This window comes from Saccostrea echinata, unplaced genomic scaffold (assembly GCF_033153115.1).
Source record: "Saccostrea echinata isolate AGI-Se365-2 ecotype Australia unplaced genomic scaffold, CSIRO_AGI_Sech_v1 ptg000056l, whole genome shotgun sequence".
NCBI classification, from domain to species: Eukaryota; Metazoa; Mollusca; class Bivalvia; order Ostreida; family Ostreidae; genus Saccostrea; species Saccostrea echinata.
Genome location: NW_026889805.1, coordinates 1866452 through 1884766, shown reverse-complemented (window position 1 = coordinate 1884766; position 18315 = coordinate 1866452). Strand labels below are relative to the sequence as shown.

Genomic DNA, 18315 nt, shown 5'->3' with positions numbered 1-18315 from the left:
TACTCGAATAATTTGGTCAAGAATTAGAGTCATTCCTAAATAAAATTTTCAAAATCAAAGATTAATTGATGTTAATGTAATTTACCCTTTTTGAAAACCAATTATAAGAGAGGTGTTGGACCAACCCTTGTGACCTGTTTCCATTGCAATTCAAAACACGTGGCTAAACATTTTATCTTCTTATCCTTATTATATCTGTCTTCTCAAGGGATTTATTAGATTGGCATCTTTGTTTGCCCGTCTGTCACAAAAATGTACCCAGACCAAAACAAGACCGCTGAGTAAAATGTATAATCACCTGCATATGGACTTTATGTTCAGTTTATTCGATACGCCCGATCATGATAAGGAGCAAGGCAGGTGTGACCGATCGACAGGGGATGCTTTCTCCTCCATGGCACCTGATCCCACCTCTGATGTTTTTAGAGTTCCACGTTTTTCTGCTCCCAATTTCTTTTCTTCCACTGGACTCTAGAGCTTGATATTCAAGATGTACTTTAAATGTAATTGCCACTTGGCATTAAGTTGCTAAATTTGTATTGTAGTCGGAACTCTCGTAACCTTGATTTCAGAGAATTCAATCTTTGTTACATATATTGGTGTCAATGACCTGAATCAGGACTTTCATTTACTCTACGGTCATATCTGAAAATCATTGACCAAGTAGATAACGAATCCGGGAATTTGGACTGGAATTATTTCACACTTTAGTATGTTGTTGTTCATGACCTAAAGAAAGATGTTTCAAGAGTTTGACTCAGTGTCGATAGCATATCTCAAAATTAGCGCAGTTTGATAATGAAATGGTGACATATGCCATTGGTTGCAATGATTTACAATTTTAGTATATAAAGTTGCTCATAAATTTTATCTATACAACTTTGAAAACTTTCACCGCAAATTTCAAACTTTATTATGTTGTTGCCCATCACATTAGATGTGTACTTATTTTGAGAGAAAGGAAAAAATGTAACGTAGTCGAACAAAGTAACTGCTGGGAAAAGTGAAAACTCCCTTTTCTTTCAAAAACATATAGTTATTATGATGATTTTACATGAAACCAGTGTAGGCATGTACATACAAGTATATACCGAAGTCCAAACTTGAAAAGTTTGACAAAAACATGCTTAGGTTGCAATACAGATTTTCATGACTTCGTTACTGAGTATTTGGTAAAATACATGGCTTGTCTCTACGGCATTTCTTTTATTCAGCTATTTTCAAAAAAGTTAACGTTTTGACATGACTAGGTTTGTTCTAAATTTTACAAGAACGCTTTTTTTCAAAAGCAAAGCAAAAGTCATCCATCTGTGTTGATTTATTACAACAAACGGAAAAAGAAACTTTTAGTGAATCAAGCGATGATGCAGCGATTCTCTCACCACATGTATATTGATTGCTCGTGGAATAAAATTAATATAACAAAAAGCAACAAAAAAAAAAGATTTTAGTTTATGTGAGCGAAAAATAATTAAGTAGTAGTATACATGCGTTAGAGTTATCCAGAAACAAGTGGTGTACTGAAAAACATTTTTAATTATTAATATCGCCCATCATGAACACTTTGAACAGCATTTGTCATGTCTATTAGAGATCTTTCGGACTTTCATAGCTGCCTTTAGTTGGAAACTCCAGACCATCTCCCGGAAGTGGAGAGGGAATAAACGGACAAAGCCACGACACACGCCAATTCTTGCCCAGAATTTGTCTGAGGTTTTCCCAAAGTCCAAGGTCGTACGTGTATATGCCGTGCCTCCGTTCGTATGTTGTCATGTTATGGCAGACATGTTTTATGTGCCAGACCGTCAGAATGGACAACATTACGGAAAACAGGGTGGCAATGAAAGACATAAGTACTGTATACGCCTTGTAAAAGTTAAAAACTCCAAACACGAACATTACTATCGGGAAAATAAATCCAAGTAAATTATAGGCCGAAAAATCTCCAAGCATGTCCCAGGCGAGACTCATGCTCATAGTGGAAGTAAAAACGGCGAGCATCAGCGAGTAGAACAGAATCGTCAGATAGTACCGGTAGTTAAAGTATCCAATGCAGCGACCTGTGTAGATGCAGTGATGGTCACGCTTGAGTACACACACGTTACATATTCCACAGTGGTAGGATCGCGGTGGAGCGTTGGTCTGACAAAAGTAACAGTAAGTCCAACCTACAATGGGAAATAAGATCCAATATTTCAATTGATCAATCCAAATGTATCAAGAGGTCAAAATTAAGATCCAATATTTCAATTGATCAATCCAAATGTATCAAGCTGTCAAAATTAAGAAAGGTTTATATTATGACTAGCCTTTTTTCCAAAATTTAATTCTAGCGGTACTTACTTTTGAAAATTCCAGCTATGTATATATATGTTTATATATAATCTTGTAACCTTGTTATAATCTAATATTGTTCCTATTTATGTATATATGGAAACAAATGTGAGCACAAATTACATCCGAGTATTTAAAAATATTTATGTGATAAAAGAAACGGTAAGAAATTAAAAATAAATAAAATAAATATATTAACTTAAGGGGAATACACCAAGGAGGGGATGGTAATGTTTTGTCGCATAGTCTCAAGTACCTATATTGAATACAAACAAGCTAAACCGAAAGTAAAGAACACATGTTAGATTTCCATTGCTGTAAACACCTGGTTCTAGTCATATCCTGGTTTACTTCTTTTACCTGGAATGAGTTTAACCTGAATTGACCTTGTTTTATAGTTATTACCTTGTTTTAGTACACTTGGTAGTACTATTCCTTTTGTTGTAGTGTTGTATACGTAGTTTAACCTGAATTGACCTTGTTTTATAGTTTTTACCTTGTTTTAGTACACTTGGTAGTACTATTCCTTTTGTTGTAGTGTTGTATACGTAGTTTAACCTGAATTGACCTTGTTTTATAGTTATTACCTTGTTTTAGTACACTTGGTAGTACTATTCCTTTTGTTGTAGTGTTAGTCATGACTACCCTCCACGTGCCTCCCATTACATTCACATACAGAAACAAAATCCACACCTCATATAAATAAATTGTTAGATCACTGGTTCCATAGTTTTCCTTGCGCCAAGGTAAAACAATGTAAAAGAGATAAAACATAATATTATGGACCAATAGCAACAAGTAGACGAACATGATTCTATCGATGGTCCTCCGGGGGACATAATTCTGGAGAAGCACGTCCATCGTCCCTCCCTAGTCTGTGCAATCCTACCCTCCTCCTACAGTTCTCCTATATAGTCCCTGTTCAAATTTAAATTGTTAACCTTTGTTTTGAACACAGGCATACAATCATCGTTTTTTAAACATGGCTATAGTTGTTGACTGTTCCGACACAACATACATATATATAGAGGGTATGTTTACCTTCTTATCGTACCACGTGTGTTTAACAAAAAGGCCATTTCAATTTAAATCCCACTTCCTGTATAAACATGCTTGTACACATGTACAGATATTGCGAAACACATGATCGATTGGTTGACTGAGGGTTTGTTAATTGTGTATCTCTAAAGACATAAGCATGGTAAATAAGTAATGGTGAAGCTAGATAAATCTGCACATTTACTCCGCTCCCAGACAATAACATAGTTTTGTGCTTGGACCAAAGATATGGGTTCTCAACAGGGAATAAATCGATGTGAAATCATACAACTGAATTCAATGTTTAAGAGTAATCACCTGCATCTAAGACTAGAAAATTGAACTACATGTATTTATTTATCGTTATTTAAGGACATACGCAACGTAGTTTGAACTTTATTGTCTTTTTCCCTGGAGTTGAAAAGTCCTGATACTAAAAGAATCTGTGTGCCATACATTTTAATGTCTATAAAATTATGCTTTTGTGCACTTCTTTTAAAACAAGTTTGGATGAACAAAACATCTAGAATATATGTTTAGTAATTTTTGTATATTTTTCTTTGAATTATACAAGAATTTTCATCCTTTGATATCTTTTCAAAATCCCCTGGTAATGCATGTTGATTTTTTTGTCTACGAACATCTGATGACACTATAATCTTAAATTAAGAATATCTTGAAAAATTATCAGTAGGTAAGGTACGTTGCGTAGGTCCTTTTAAGGACAGATGATGCAAACTTTCGAAAAAAAAATGAATATAACAACTCAAGTCATGTTAATATAAGTGAAATGAATAATTTTAACCGCATAGATTTAAATTTTTCATGCAAATTTTCACAATAATGTCTTATAAAGGAATAAAAAAAAAAGATTGTATAGATTTATAAGGATGATTGCAGAATGGTTGAATTTTGAACACCATAGAAAGTTTGCAATTTCTTAATATTGTGGAAATTTGATATTTGCATCTTTTACAACGAAATTATGTCCAAAAATATATATGTTTATCAATCCAGGCATCCATTTTTTTTTAACTTATATCATCCTTACGTCGAATGCTAAATGACTTTTTTTTTTAAAAAAAATACTTTTTAGGCAATTATTTTCAAACTGAATTGTCTACGGATTTTTCTGTTATTTCCCGATCATGACAAGGAGAACAAGGAGGGTGTCCCTGGTCGACAAGGGATGCTCACTCCTCCATGTTTTATAGGTCTGTGTTTGCCTGCTCCCAATTTGTATTGTTCCAAGAGTTTGATTACTGTTGTTATCTTATTATTTGGTTGAAAATTTAGTGTATATTGCTTTAGTTCTGAGATTAAAAAAAAAAAAAAAAAAAAAAAAAAAAAAAAAAAAACTGCTATATAAAATAGGAATGTTTGTTTGTTTGTTTGTTGTGTAATGTCCCTCTCCAGAATTTTTCACTCCTATGGAGATGCCACCACTTGGAGGGCTGCAATTTTATACCTATACTCGACACTCAGGGCCAATGAGCAGTGAGGGATATTTTTCGTGCCAATACCTACTGCGACACAGGACCTTGGTTTATACGGTCTCATACGAAGGACTGGTCTCCACGTCTCGCAGTAGATTCGAGCCCGCGACGAAAGGATCAGCTCCTTACTCCGCGACTCTAGAGCAGGCATTATAATCACTGCGCCACGCGGGCGACTCAACCTTGGAATGAAAATGAATATTGTTATTTGATAAAGCATCGTAGATATATCAAAATGTTGAATTAAAGGCCACAACAAAAGACTTCTTCTTTTTCAGTAAAATTTTTTGAAAAAAAAAATCTGCTTCATTGGAATACATAAATAGGTCTGTAAATAACAGGGCACAATTGGTACCCATGGCAACTCCGATATATTGATTTATTGTTTGAAGACCAGATCTCCAAAAACTACATAGATATTGTCAATCAGAAACTCAAGCATCTTTTTAATACTAGAATATACTAGTAATAGTATCAACTTCGAAGTGCTTGTGTGTGCAATCAGAACTTTTTTTAACTAATGACAAATGACAAGGTAAGAAAATTTACGAGTTTCATTTGTATTTGAAAGAGCAACTGTCTATGGTGTCAAAAAGATCTAATACCTGAAAACCAGAATTTTATTTATTTATTTATTCATTTATTTATTTTTTGTTGTTGTTTAATGACAAAATGTGAAGATAACAGTGATCATTCTCAAAAGTCCATTTAAAAAATACAAATTATGAGCAGAACCCACAGGGTCCTCTGAAAACAAAGATGGGATCAGGTGTCATGAAGGAGTAAGCTTCCCCTGCCTGCGAGTCACACCCGCTGTGTAATAACATACTGGTTCTATTTATATTTTCATAATAATTGAAAGTATCACATGTTCTCATGCTGGAATGTTCTCATTATTCCCTGTATTCTCATCAATGTTGCAGTTCGTAAGTCATGGTACGGAAATTGTCTGAGGGACTGTTCGTATGAGAATAGAGCAGATTGTATGTTCCCTGTAATCTGTTGACAAATCCCTAGGATCTGCCATGATATGCCTTTGAGTTTTTTAGGTACATATACCCCCTGGTCAAAGTGAACTAGAGCCTGTAGTTTATGTAGAGCCCTTTGCGCTCGTAGTCTGTCAGTGTGCATGGAGCACAAGATTTCTACCATGTATAGCAGTACAAACAAGGGAATGAGCAGAATGATATGTTCATTCTGTAAAACAGACTGTTCTGGTATTAGTTCATGCATGTAACAGATTTCAGGTGGAAGTTTGACGTCTTCTGCTGTAGCCTGTCTCAGTTTTGTAGACAGAGACTTTCCCCCTAAAGCCTCACTATATTTGACTGGGTCTATAATGCTATATAACACATGTGGCTGTGTTAATTTGACTTCCATCATTTCATTAACACAAAGAGCTTTTAAGTATCTAGTTGTCCGGTAATAATACATGACTATGTACAACATGTCAGAAATACAACCAAACTTGGCTGCTAATCTCAGCATGTGACGGACCATTTTGTCAACTTTATACATCAGTTTGTTGGCACCCGAGCTATTGTACCTGTTAAACAATAAAAATGCAATTGTTTGAAGTACATTGACAGTATATTTCTGTAGCAAGACAACTTGATACTGTGTCAAGGGTGATCCTATCAAATGTTCTAGGATGCGTAGACACTTAATGCAACGACGTAGATCCAAAACGAGCACTGCATGCGTTATACTTATCACATTGAAAAGTTCAAGATCAAGCTGAATTTCTGAGATGAGATTGTATTCATGTGTGCAGATAGACTGTCTAGGATTATAGAGGACATTTATAACGTAGGGCCTGATGGAGGGACTGTGAAGCAGGCATGTCAATCCCCTCTTTTATAATTCATACAGTCTAAGGAATAAAATCTTTTGTGCTTCACCATGGATATTACTCAGAAACATATTGTTTTCTGGAATGAAAAAATTAGGACAGACTCCCTCGTAAACCCATTTAAGAAGGAGCTTGAAGCAGACCCAGAAGCACTTTAAAAGATTTTGTGGACACCAATGAGGTATTGCGTTATGTTGAATCGCCCAGAATACTGCCGTCTTTATGTGATATGAACATAGCAATTTATTCTGGTCACCTAATCCACTCTGAATTATTTCTTTGAGGAAAATTTTGAGTAAACCATAGGTTAAGAAATGAATGTGATTCATTGAAGAAACAAGTTTTTGTTCTGCTTGAGAAAAAGAAATTCTCCATTCATCGTCTTCATGCTTTCCTAATTTGTGTCCAATTGCTACAAAGTGACATCCATTTCTGACTATATCATTAACAAGTTGAGGCTGGGGCCAAGTATGACATCTGTCTATCCATCCATTGGCAGATGGAGGCCAAACTTTGCACTGAAAACAGAAAGCATGATCATATTCTATTTCTCCTAGATAGCCACTTCCGCAGGGTCCATGTTCAGTAAAATTTGCGGGGAGTGCCAATGTACACACGAACCGTCTAAATTTAGAACTGGAGATATATATATTGTCATTTATTCTAACGCATGGAGAAAAGACTTCTCTATATGCTGGTATATCCATTATTGGCGCAAGTAACGTGTATCCAGGAGGACTTTCAGAGCAGTCACACAGAAGGAGAATTTTTCTATTCATATTGTAATTCAGACCTTGATTTAAGTCCCAGACAACACGAAAGATGCTGAAACATCTCATTAAGTCGACATCAGATTCCTTAAATCTGAATCCTTCTCTATAACTACCACTCCATATCATGTAGGTCCCTGTTTCGACTTCGAGTTGAATCCTCACAATTTCTCGGATGTCCTCTACTTCTCTCCTTATGTTGATCTGAGTAGAAGTGCCTACTTTACGACACAGTCCAGCGAACACAGACTCTGACATGCGCTGCATACCTGACTCACTGGAAGAAATAAAAGGGTTAGCTTATATAAATCTTACTTATAGCATGAACATACTGAATCTGTCGGAATTCTCATGGGTTCAAATTGCGCCCCGTTATTAGCAGACCTATATTTGTATTCATATTCAGAATTTGTTCAAATACTTATACGTGAGAAGAAAAAGACACGTGCTGTGGCCTTTAACTCGACATTTAGATATATCGACGACGTATTATCAATAAACAATGTATACTTCCATTCATATGTCGACTCGATATATCCCAGTGACTTGAAGTAAAAGATATCACAGAGCCTGACAAATCTGTTTCATTTATTTAGATATTTTACTAGAAAAAGACGTTAATAATAACCTTTCTTATAATCTTATGATAAACGTGATGACTTCAAGTTTTCGATGGCCAACTTTCCTTACTTATTTAGCAATATACCCTTTTCACCTGCATATTGGGTTTATATCTCCAAGTTGATTTGATACGCAAGAGCATGCTCCACATACGAACAATTTCTAAAACGAGACAAGCTATGGACAAACAAGTTGATGATACAAGGATATCAACAGTCTCGTTTAAAGTAATCATTTCGCAAGCACTAGTTCTGTGTCGGCAAATACAATCTACCATTAATTCGAATGCTTACTGACGTTTTTCATACAAATTGATAGGCCATTATTTAAACACTGAAATGTCGAAGGATTTTTTTTTCCATTTATCCAATCATGACAAGGAGCACACGACAGGTGTGACCGGTCGACGAGGGGAAGCTTACTCCTCCATGGCACCTGATGCCACCTCTGATGTTTTTGGAGGTCCGTGTTTGCTCTGTTCTCGATTTTGTATTGTTTAAATGGACTTTTGAGCTTTATTACTGTTCGCTATATCCATATTTCATGTTGCATAAAATTCACAATTTTTTTTTCTAATTTTCTAATAGAATTTGTTTTAATTAAAAGAAATTATATTTATTCCACCATTTATTTGAATATATTCTAGTTTTTTCTTGAATAATTTTATCAGTTTCATACATCAGTTTTATTGAATTTACCTTAATATGATCATTTCAGTTTTTTTTTTTTTTCAATTTTTCAATTTTTCTTTTTGCAATATGATTTTAATTATGTCTTAACTAATTATATTTTATAGGTAATTAGCTAAGAATTTACTTACACCATTGACGAAGAGAAAGAAGCCATTTCCCAGTTGGAAATTTACTTATAAATTTCAGATACATACATTAAATGTGAAGCTGAGCAGTCACTGAGAAAAGAAAATGAAAGTTATTCTTTACTTTATTATATAAGTGTAACAGGAAAGAACCCAATTGTCACAGGAAGGAACCCTTTTAAATAGCTGGGGAATATTTTAGATATCAAACCATGATTTTGTCAAATCTACGACATTTACATTCTAACGAATTCTAACAAGTGATGCATGATATACCGGTAGCTGTGGTGTATTTATGATTATAAGCATAAATAAGTACAGAATTTGTGTGACTGAAACAGAAAGGGGACTTGAACTTTATTATACAAAAGTTGGCAATTTAATTGCATCCATTTAAAGATTGCATTTACATCAATTAACATGGAGGGAAAAACTACTTCAACTTAGTCATAATTTCAAATCAATTAAAAATTTGATACAAAATAGTTAATATGTATATCATGATACAAAAGAATAATTGCTATTTTTACTATACTCAGTCTTAATCATTGTTTCAGATAAGAAGCCCTGCATTGGCTGTAATGTTTGTTTAGGTATAGTTCACATATGAAAACTCAGAAGTTCAAAATGGGCGTGTCCTCCACGTACCAATGTTGCTGAGTGAATTTTCATATACAGAGACTAGATGAGGTTATTGATGGTGTGCTGCGGAAGCCTATCCCATTTTTCAACGATTGCCTCTGTCGGCTGCTGAAGATTCTCAGAAACTTGTGATCGACGACAAATACGCCTTTCAATCTCATCCCAAACATGCTCTGTGGGCCATAGATCTGGACTGTAAGGTCTCCATTTTTTGCATACTGTATCGCAATGGCGATTGTCGTTGCAACCGATCGAGTCCCTCCCTCCGTCTTCTGTCAATAGTTGGCAGTGGGTAGTTGAAAAAATTTGCAATTTACTTTGGACACCACCGAATGTGTTCGAATAAAATACATTTTTCGTGAAAAGTATGAACAAAGAAATCAATAGCTGGGAAGTTATGGATTATTGATTTTGTGACTAGTTTAAGTATGAAAAACCTTGTTGACACACTGGTCTAAAAATTAGTTAGTTACCTTGCATAATAACAATTCTACTCTAAAAACTGACTTGGTTGTTTCTTTCCCCTTCAGTATATTTATTGGTAATACTCATTATGTTTTAATATCCCGATATCTCCTGCAAATGGTAGATAGATCTCCAAACTTATTCAATACTCAAGAACATGCTCCGAGTACGTTCAATTTATAAACCGAGACAGGCTACTGACAAGTTGATGTTACAGAAATCAACAGCCTCGTTTAAAGTCATTTCGCAAATTCTTTGCTCCTTATAATGACCTCGTAAGCAAATATAACCTATCACATAACTGGCGCTAGATATAGAAGCAGATTACGTTTTTCAAGGTATTTTTTGTCTGTAAGAAAAAATATTTATAATCATGAAGATGGCTTGTGTTAACGTTGAATGTTTAAAATACTGTAAAATCAAATATTTTCGTGGGGTCAAATAGTGGTTCGTGGGAATTTGATTTCTTGGCTGAAGAAGTGATGAATAATTATGCACATAATATTTGGAAATTTCGAGGGAGACATGAATTCGTTAATCTTTTCACACCTCGAAAACAACGAAAATAAACCCCAATGAAAATGAGTGATTTCACAGTATTTCCTTTGATTACGCGTGTTTGAGTTAGTTTGTTGTGTTCATTTACTAACAGTCCTAAGTAAAGGTTAGTTTATATTTTCAACAGGCTAGTATGTTCTTACGTAGAGCATGCTGAACTGTTCTGTATTCACATGAAGCAGAAGCTTGAATATTTATAAATATGGCAAAATAAAACAGTGGCAGATCCAAATTTGGTACTATCATTATCACCTGCTTATGGGATTTATGTTTTCCAGTTGAATCGATACGCAAGAGCATGTTCTACGTAAGAATAATTTGATAAAATGATGCAGGCTACTGACAAATTAGTTGATTAAACAAAGATATCAACAATCTTGTTTAAATTCATTATTTCGCAAATTCTGTGGTCGAATGCAATAACCTTGTTTACAAATACAATATATCGTCAGGTCGAGTGGTGCTGAGGTCTTCAATACAAACTGCAATGTCATTATTTTCATACTGAATTGACTATGGATTTTCCGTTTACCTAATCTGGACAAAGGGCATATGATGGGTGTGACTGTTCGACAGGGGATGCTCTCACCTCCATGCCACCTGATACCAACTCTGTTTTCAGATGTCTGCGTTTGTTCTGCTCACAATTTGTACTGTTAAAATGGAGAGTTGAGAATGATTATTGATTGTCATCGTCTTAGTTCTTTTTTCATATTCCTTCGTATTTTAACAGTCTTTAAATCTTTATTTCATTATCTCTTTTTTCTTTACTTCATTGTATAAATTCTCACAAAGGCATTTTTCTTTGTTCATCTATATCAATATTCTGAACCCTCTTTTAAAATTTTGGTGTCTCTTTCACACCCACCATATTAACTCCTATGTATTTCTGTTTAGGACATAAAGGAGGAATTCCTGAAATTTGCAGCAAATTTCACAGCATCCATGGACGTTTGAGAAACTAATTTCTTTCCAAAGTCTAATGTGCGAAACAAGTAAATTAGAGAAGATGTACTTCATAGGTTTGTCTTCTTGAAAACCTTTTGTCAAACATTCAGTTAACAGCATATCTTCCTAATTTAGATGCACAACAAATACTGAATTAGATTTTCTAGGAAGAATGAAAGAAGAGGAAATTACGCACAGCGATCGATCTGAAAAAAAAAATCCACAAACAATACAAATCTTTAAAAAGTGCATAATACACGGACCCCCGGAAATTCTAGATTAGGGATCAGGTGCCTAGGAGGATTAAGCATCTCCTGTCAACCGGTCACACCCGCCGTGAGCCCTATGTGCTGATCAGGTAGACGGAGTATGGAGGCCATCTCTTAAAGATACTACAGTATTTATTTATGACAAAGAGTTGTCATTTAATGAACTGATAAAAGAAAAAAAAAGAATAATTTAAAGAAACAACATATGAAAAACAGCACCCAGAAAATGACAACCAGCAATTTAACATTAATTACAAGTGAAATTTATAAACTGTAAATAATGACAGCATTAAATACATACGTCCAACAGATAAATGATAGTTTTCAAGCTTTAGCTGATGAAATGTAAAATGTGAAGATAACAAACAGCGATCAATCTCATAAAGTCAGTTAATAAATCGAATCGTGAACAAAGCAAAAACATGGACCCCCAGAAACACCAGAGATAGGATCAGGTGCGTAGGAGGAGTAAGCATTCCCTGTCGACCGTTCACGTCCGCCGTGAGTCCTATGTATTGATCAGGTATAGGCAGTCAAAGGCTAGTATACCAATTTTCAATAGCAAATGTATTAACCGGCATACCGAAATCTTTTGTGAAACACCTGAACAAGGATATAAAGACGTGATATTGCTATTTCAATGTATTCAGACGGTAGTGATATGATGTACAGTAACTTACATAAACTGATATATCAAATTTAATTTGAATACAATTTAGTCAAACAGAACATGTTGCACTCAGTCGTGTGTATGTGTTGATTAATTTCAACATGATAACAAACATCTTGTAACATATGTTTATAAAGTATGAAAAACCTCATATGATATATGACTGTCTAGTTTGAAATCCTTGTAAAGAGTGTTTTGATGTACTGAATCTTTATATGAAATATATGGAGATAACGAACAGTATTCAAGCTCAAAAGTCCATTCAAACAAACCGTTCACGGTAGCTCAGTCGGTAGAACGCTCGCTCTGTGATAGGGAGGTCGTGAGTTCGAATTTCGTCCGTGACTGAACTAAATCGATAAAAAAAAAGGTAGCAACTGTTCTTTCGCCATGCGCTCGGCACTTTGAAGTGAAAGTTGCGGGTCCTTCGGATGAGACCTTAAAAACCGAGGCCCAGTGTCACGGCAGGTGTTGGCACGATAAAGATCCCTCACTGCTCAATGGCCCTGAATGCCGAGTAAAGGTCTAAATTTGAAGCCCTTCACCGGTATATGGTGACGTCTCTATATGAGTGAAAAATTCTCGAATGGGACGTTAAACAACAATCAATCAATCAATCAATTCAGACAATATAAATCAGGAGCAGAGCAAACACGGGCCTTTAAAACATCAGAGGTGGGGTCAGGTGCCATGGAGGAGTGAACATCCCCTGCCGACCGGTCACACCCACCGTGTGCTCCTTGTCATGATCGGGAAAAAAAACGAGAAAAAAAATCAGTGGGATAAGTATGGTCTAACAATTAGTATGAAAAGCGCCAGTCAGCATTTGATTAATGATAGGTTGTAATTGCTGACAGGTCATTGTATTTACCTTAAAATTACGAAATGATGCCTCACCTAATTTCACTATTGAATCATCTTTGGCAAAAACTACTTTGAACATTTAGATCAATCATTTACATGTAAGAGGATTCAGAATGAAGGCCTAACATATTTAATATTTTCAAAATATCCAATAAAATCACATATCCAAATTTATTTTTTTTTCTATAAAGGAAGTCAAATACGTTGGTCAATGGAAATATAGTTTCACAAGACAGAGAAGGTTGACAAAGTATTTCTAAAATAAATTCTCACACACAACCGGAAGTTTCTGAACGAATTTGAACATCTCAGGACCATTGTAAACTCTGATGCAATCAACACACGTAGAAGAGGAAACCAACAATGACAGAAATAAACATGAATCATATAACTCTCCCAAATTGGCTATTAGATTACCACCTGTTTTAGGATTTTCTAATTTTGACTTTCCATGAGAACTGCATATAATGTAAAAGGTGAATATAACAAACAGTGTAAAGACAACTTACCAAAAAACTTGAGTTACTCAAAAAGCCAAAATTCACTGAAATCATAGACATATATCTTTTATCAGGTCAAAACTACACAGTACTGGTGAAGTTTGGTCCGGAAGAACATAGACAGACATTGAAAATCTTGGACAGGTTCAATTATTTGCAGCAAAAATAGTTACTGGGCTAACAATTATTGCTAAGAGAACTTCAATGTACTTTGAAACAGGTTGGGAACCTTTGGAACACTGAAAAAATAGAGCTAACCTAATAACAATACATAAAACACAATAATTTAGTACCTACTCACATACAAAATATCATAATATTAACATTGATAAATCTTGAATATTTCATTATGTTAAGAAGAAGTTGCAGTATTCTCATCAGGACCTACTGGTCTCTCGTTGTTTCCTGAAATTATTACAAAGAAAAATAACCTCTTAACTTGCTAAATGTTTTCTATCAGATTTCTAATTCTTTGTCAGTTGACTTATCAAATTGACTCATGCTGGATTGTTCTCATTATATCCTGTATTCTCATCAGTGTAGCCGTCTGTATTTGATGGAGTGAATTTTTGTATATATGTCTAATAGACTGTTGGTATGAAAATAGAGCAGATTTTATGTTCCCTGTTATCTGTTGACAAATCCCAAGGATCTGCCATGATATGTCTTTGAGTCCTTCAGGTACAAACACCCCCTGGTGAGAGTGGACTAGAGCCTGTAGATCAAGTAAGGCTCTTTGTGCTCGTATTGTATCAGTATGGATGGAGCACAAGATTTCTAGCATGTATAACAGAACAAATGTTGGAATATTCAGGGTATCCCCCTCCTCTAATACAGACTGTTCTGGTGTTAATTCCTTTATGTAACAGATTTTCGGGTAAAGATGGATGTCGTCTGCTCTAGCCTGACGAAGTTTTGCAGACAAAGATTGTCCGCCTACAGCCTCACTATATCTTTCTGGGTCGACGCGATTGTGATATGTTACATGTGCGTTTGCTAATTTGTCTTTTGTTATCTCTATAATAGATAGGGATTTCGTGTATCTATATGTCTGGTAATAATACATGGCAATGTACAACATGTCAGAAATACAACCAAACTTGGCTGCTAATCTCAGCATGTAACAGATCATTTTGTCTGCCGTATACATCAGTTTGTTGGCACGTGTGTGAGTACATTTGTTGAAGAATAAAAATGCAGTTGTTTGAAGAGAGGAGGTTGTAGGTCTCTGTAATAAGATAACTTGATACTTTGTCAGGGGTGAACTCATCAAATTTTCTATTGTGTGTACATTCTTAATGAAATAGGGTAAGTCAGACAAGACCAAAACATCACTTGTATATGTCTCGTTGAAAAGTTCTACATCAAGTTCAGCCTCTGTGATTAAATTGTATTCATGTGTGCAGATAGACTGTCTAGGATTATACAGGACATTTATAACGTAGAGCCTGATGGAGGGACTGTGAAGCAGGCATACTAATCCTTTCTCATATAATCCATAAAGTCTGCAGAATAAAAGCTTTTGTGCTTCACCATGGATATTATTTAAAAATATATTGTTTTCTGGAATGAAAAAATTAGGACAGATCCCCTCGTACACCCATTTAAGGAGAAGTTTAAAGCAGACCCAGAAACCCTCCAGAAGAGTTTGTGGATTCCACTCAAGTATTGTATTCTGTTGAATTGCCCAGAAAACTGCCGTCTTCATATGATAAGAACACAGTACTTTATTCTGGGCATCATATCCACCGTTAATGGTTTCTTTGAGGAATATTTTAAGCAAACCATAAGTTAGGAATTGACAGTGGTTCATGGAGTACACAAGTTTTTGTTCTGCCTGAGAAAAAGAAATTCTCCATTCATGATCTTCATGATTTCCTAATTTGTGTCCTATAGGAACAAAATGACATCCATTTCTGACAATATCATGAACAACTTGAGGCTGGGGCCAGGAGTGACATCTGTCTACCCATGAGGAGGCAGAGGGAGGCCACAGTTTACAGCGATAACAGACAGCGTAATCATATTCTGTTTTTCCTAGGTAGCCACTTCCGCAGGGTCCATGCTGAGTCCAATTTGGAGGGAGTGGTGAACACGCATATCGTCTGACTTTAGAACTAGAGATATAAAGTTTGTCTTTTATTCTGATGTATATTGGCTTGAAATCTATTCCGTCTGTTATCATGAACTCAAGTAAAGTGAATCCAGGAGGACTTTCAGAACAGTCACACAGGATGAAATCTTTTCTGTTTGTATTGCAAGTCTGAGCTTGGTCTAAATCCCAGACTACTTGAAAGTTTTTCAAAGAAAACATCACGTCCACATCAGATCCCTGCAGTCTGAATCCATCTCTGTAACTTCCACTCCACATCATACTGCACCCATCAACTGTTGTGACGTGATTACTCAAAACTTCTTTGATGTCCTGTACTTCTCTCCTGATGGTGACCTGTGTAGGAGTCCCCACTTTACGACACAATCCAGCAAACACAGACTCTGACAAACGCTGTATACCTGACTCACTGAAAGAAATGCATCAGAAGGTTAATAAATCTAACTTATACCATTAATTTATTAAAGGTAACTTCAATCAATTCTAAAGTAAAATTTAATTTGTGTTTCAACAAATGAAATTAGTGTACATCATATAATTTAGACTACATGTATTTTAATAGCCTTTGTTTGACGTTTAATCAGTTTTATAGTTATTGGATATATCTTATAATATAATCATTTTATTTTCAAAATTTATTATTTTTTTCATATTATTTTTACATTTTGATTGTGTTTGTAAGAAGTTGTAAAGATTTTACTTACACTTGTAATAAAGAGTGGGAAGCCATTTTTTAGAAGATGTCTTAAATCTTTCCTTGTTTTATAATTAACTGTGGGAATTACATAATTTTAATCTCTGCTTAACATATTTTATGGCTAAGGAAATTTATTCTTAGATTCCCATTCCTATTATGAATATTGTCAAAGTTTATGCAAGAAGATAGGTCAAAAATGAAAGAGAAAATAGACACTTTCTCAGAATGAATAAAAAAATATAAGATATATGGATATTGAAATTTCTTATTAAATGCTTGCGTAGCAAAATGCGTAACATCTATCTTTCTGCCTTCGGTAATTCAGAGGTTACGAAGAAATTAGAAAGATTGCATGATCAGAATATACTTGTTCCAGCTGACAAAATATGCAACAACATAGTCTTCGTAAGGCTCAAATGTATTTTAAGGACTTTGATTTTAATTCTACCGGAGGTAATCGAACATATACTTGTTGTTCTCTTTCGAAAGAAGATATTCTTCAAAATCATATATCAGTTTTAAATATTTTCAATTACTGTATATGTAATGGATTCCAAAACTTCATAAAAATCCTTACGAAGGTACATAACGGGTTCCAGGAAATGTTCTACCAAGCATTTTTCTTTACGCTTCACGAAAATTTTAACAGCAGTGAAGGGGAAACGGAAACAACATATTCCAGGAAGAGCGCTTGCTCCGAAGGTTGTGTGTTCGAATCATGGCCGCGACTGACCTAGGTCGATAAAAAACAGATAGCAACTGTTCCTTCGCCAAGCACTCGGCACTTTGGAGTGAAAGTTGTGGGTCCTTCGGATGAGACCTTAAAAACCCCGTGTCACAGTAGGCGTTGGCATGATAAAGATCCCTCACTGCTCAATAGCCCTAAGTGAAAGACTAGATAAGAAAAATATGGTGACAAATGAAACTCTCTTCGAATCGTGCTCAGTTTTAAATGCAATTAGCTAATAAACACGAATTTTGAAGTAGAGAATACAGCTGTTTATTTATTTTTTTTCTATAAACAAAAGACATCTTGTACTGTATAATGACATACTGGCTATACAAATATAATGATACTTATCGGTAAAAACAGCACCCAAACTTATTGCTTGTAAGGCTAATAAACTATTAGTAAATTTACTTTCATTTCTAATCATTGCAAAATACTTTCATTTAGACCATTTTACATTTCCTTTTGGTCCAATAAATCTGCCGGTTACATAAAATTTCTATACATGCAGAGACTAGGGAGTCAATGATATATTAAGACACAACCATTAATTAAGTAGAAAAATCACCTGAACTAATGCTGTATCTTTAAATAACAATAAAATTAGAACAATGTATGATAAGAATGTAGGGAGTCAACGTCCCTCAGGAGCTGTGTTTTAACTTAAATAAAATAATTCTCAACATTAAACTATAATAATGCTATAGAAGCCTCTCATTAATCAGTACACATATCCTTGTCCAATACCAAAAGAATTTCAAGGAGATACATGTCAAGGCTTTAATCTACCAGAATATATTCCAGAGATGTAACATCTACATCCATGATTAGTGTCAAATACATTCATGTTCTTTAAAATCAAATACTTTTACTGACTGTGAATAGAGAGAGACACATAAGAAGTGTATATATATATATATATATATATATA

The 18315-nt window shown here is 34.9% G+C and overlaps 2 protein-coding genes and 1 pseudogene across 2 annotated transcripts; all 3 read right to left on the bottom strand.

Moving 5' to 3' along the window:
* Positions 1–1302: 1302 nt before the first annotated feature.
* LOC133172976 (probable palmitoyltransferase ZDHHC24) lies at positions 1303–3342 on the bottom strand. The gene is made up of 2 exons (XM_061307846.1): positions 2922–3342; positions 1303–2168 (listed from the first exon to the last, which is right to left on the bottom strand). Exons 1-2 carry the CDS (start codon positions 3193–3195, stop codon positions 1588–1590), a joined length of 855 nt encoding a protein of 284 aa, XP_061163830.1. The 5' UTR covers positions 3196–3342; the 3' UTR covers positions 1303–1587.
* A 2390-nt stretch (positions 3343–5732) lies between these two features.
* LOC133173504 (uncharacterized) lies at positions 5733–7757 on the bottom strand (annotated as a pseudogene).
* Positions 7758–14331: 6574 nt separating this feature from the next.
* Positions 14332–16687, bottom strand: LOC133173503 (uncharacterized). Its single transcript, XM_061308488.1, has 2 exons — positions 16662–16687; positions 14332–16366 (listed from the first exon to the last, which is right to left on the bottom strand). The coding sequence occupies exons 1-2, from the start codon at positions 16685–16687 to the stop codon at positions 14332–14334; spliced, it is 2061 nt and encodes a 686-aa protein (XP_061164472.1).
* Positions 16688–18315: the final 1628 nt, after the last annotated feature.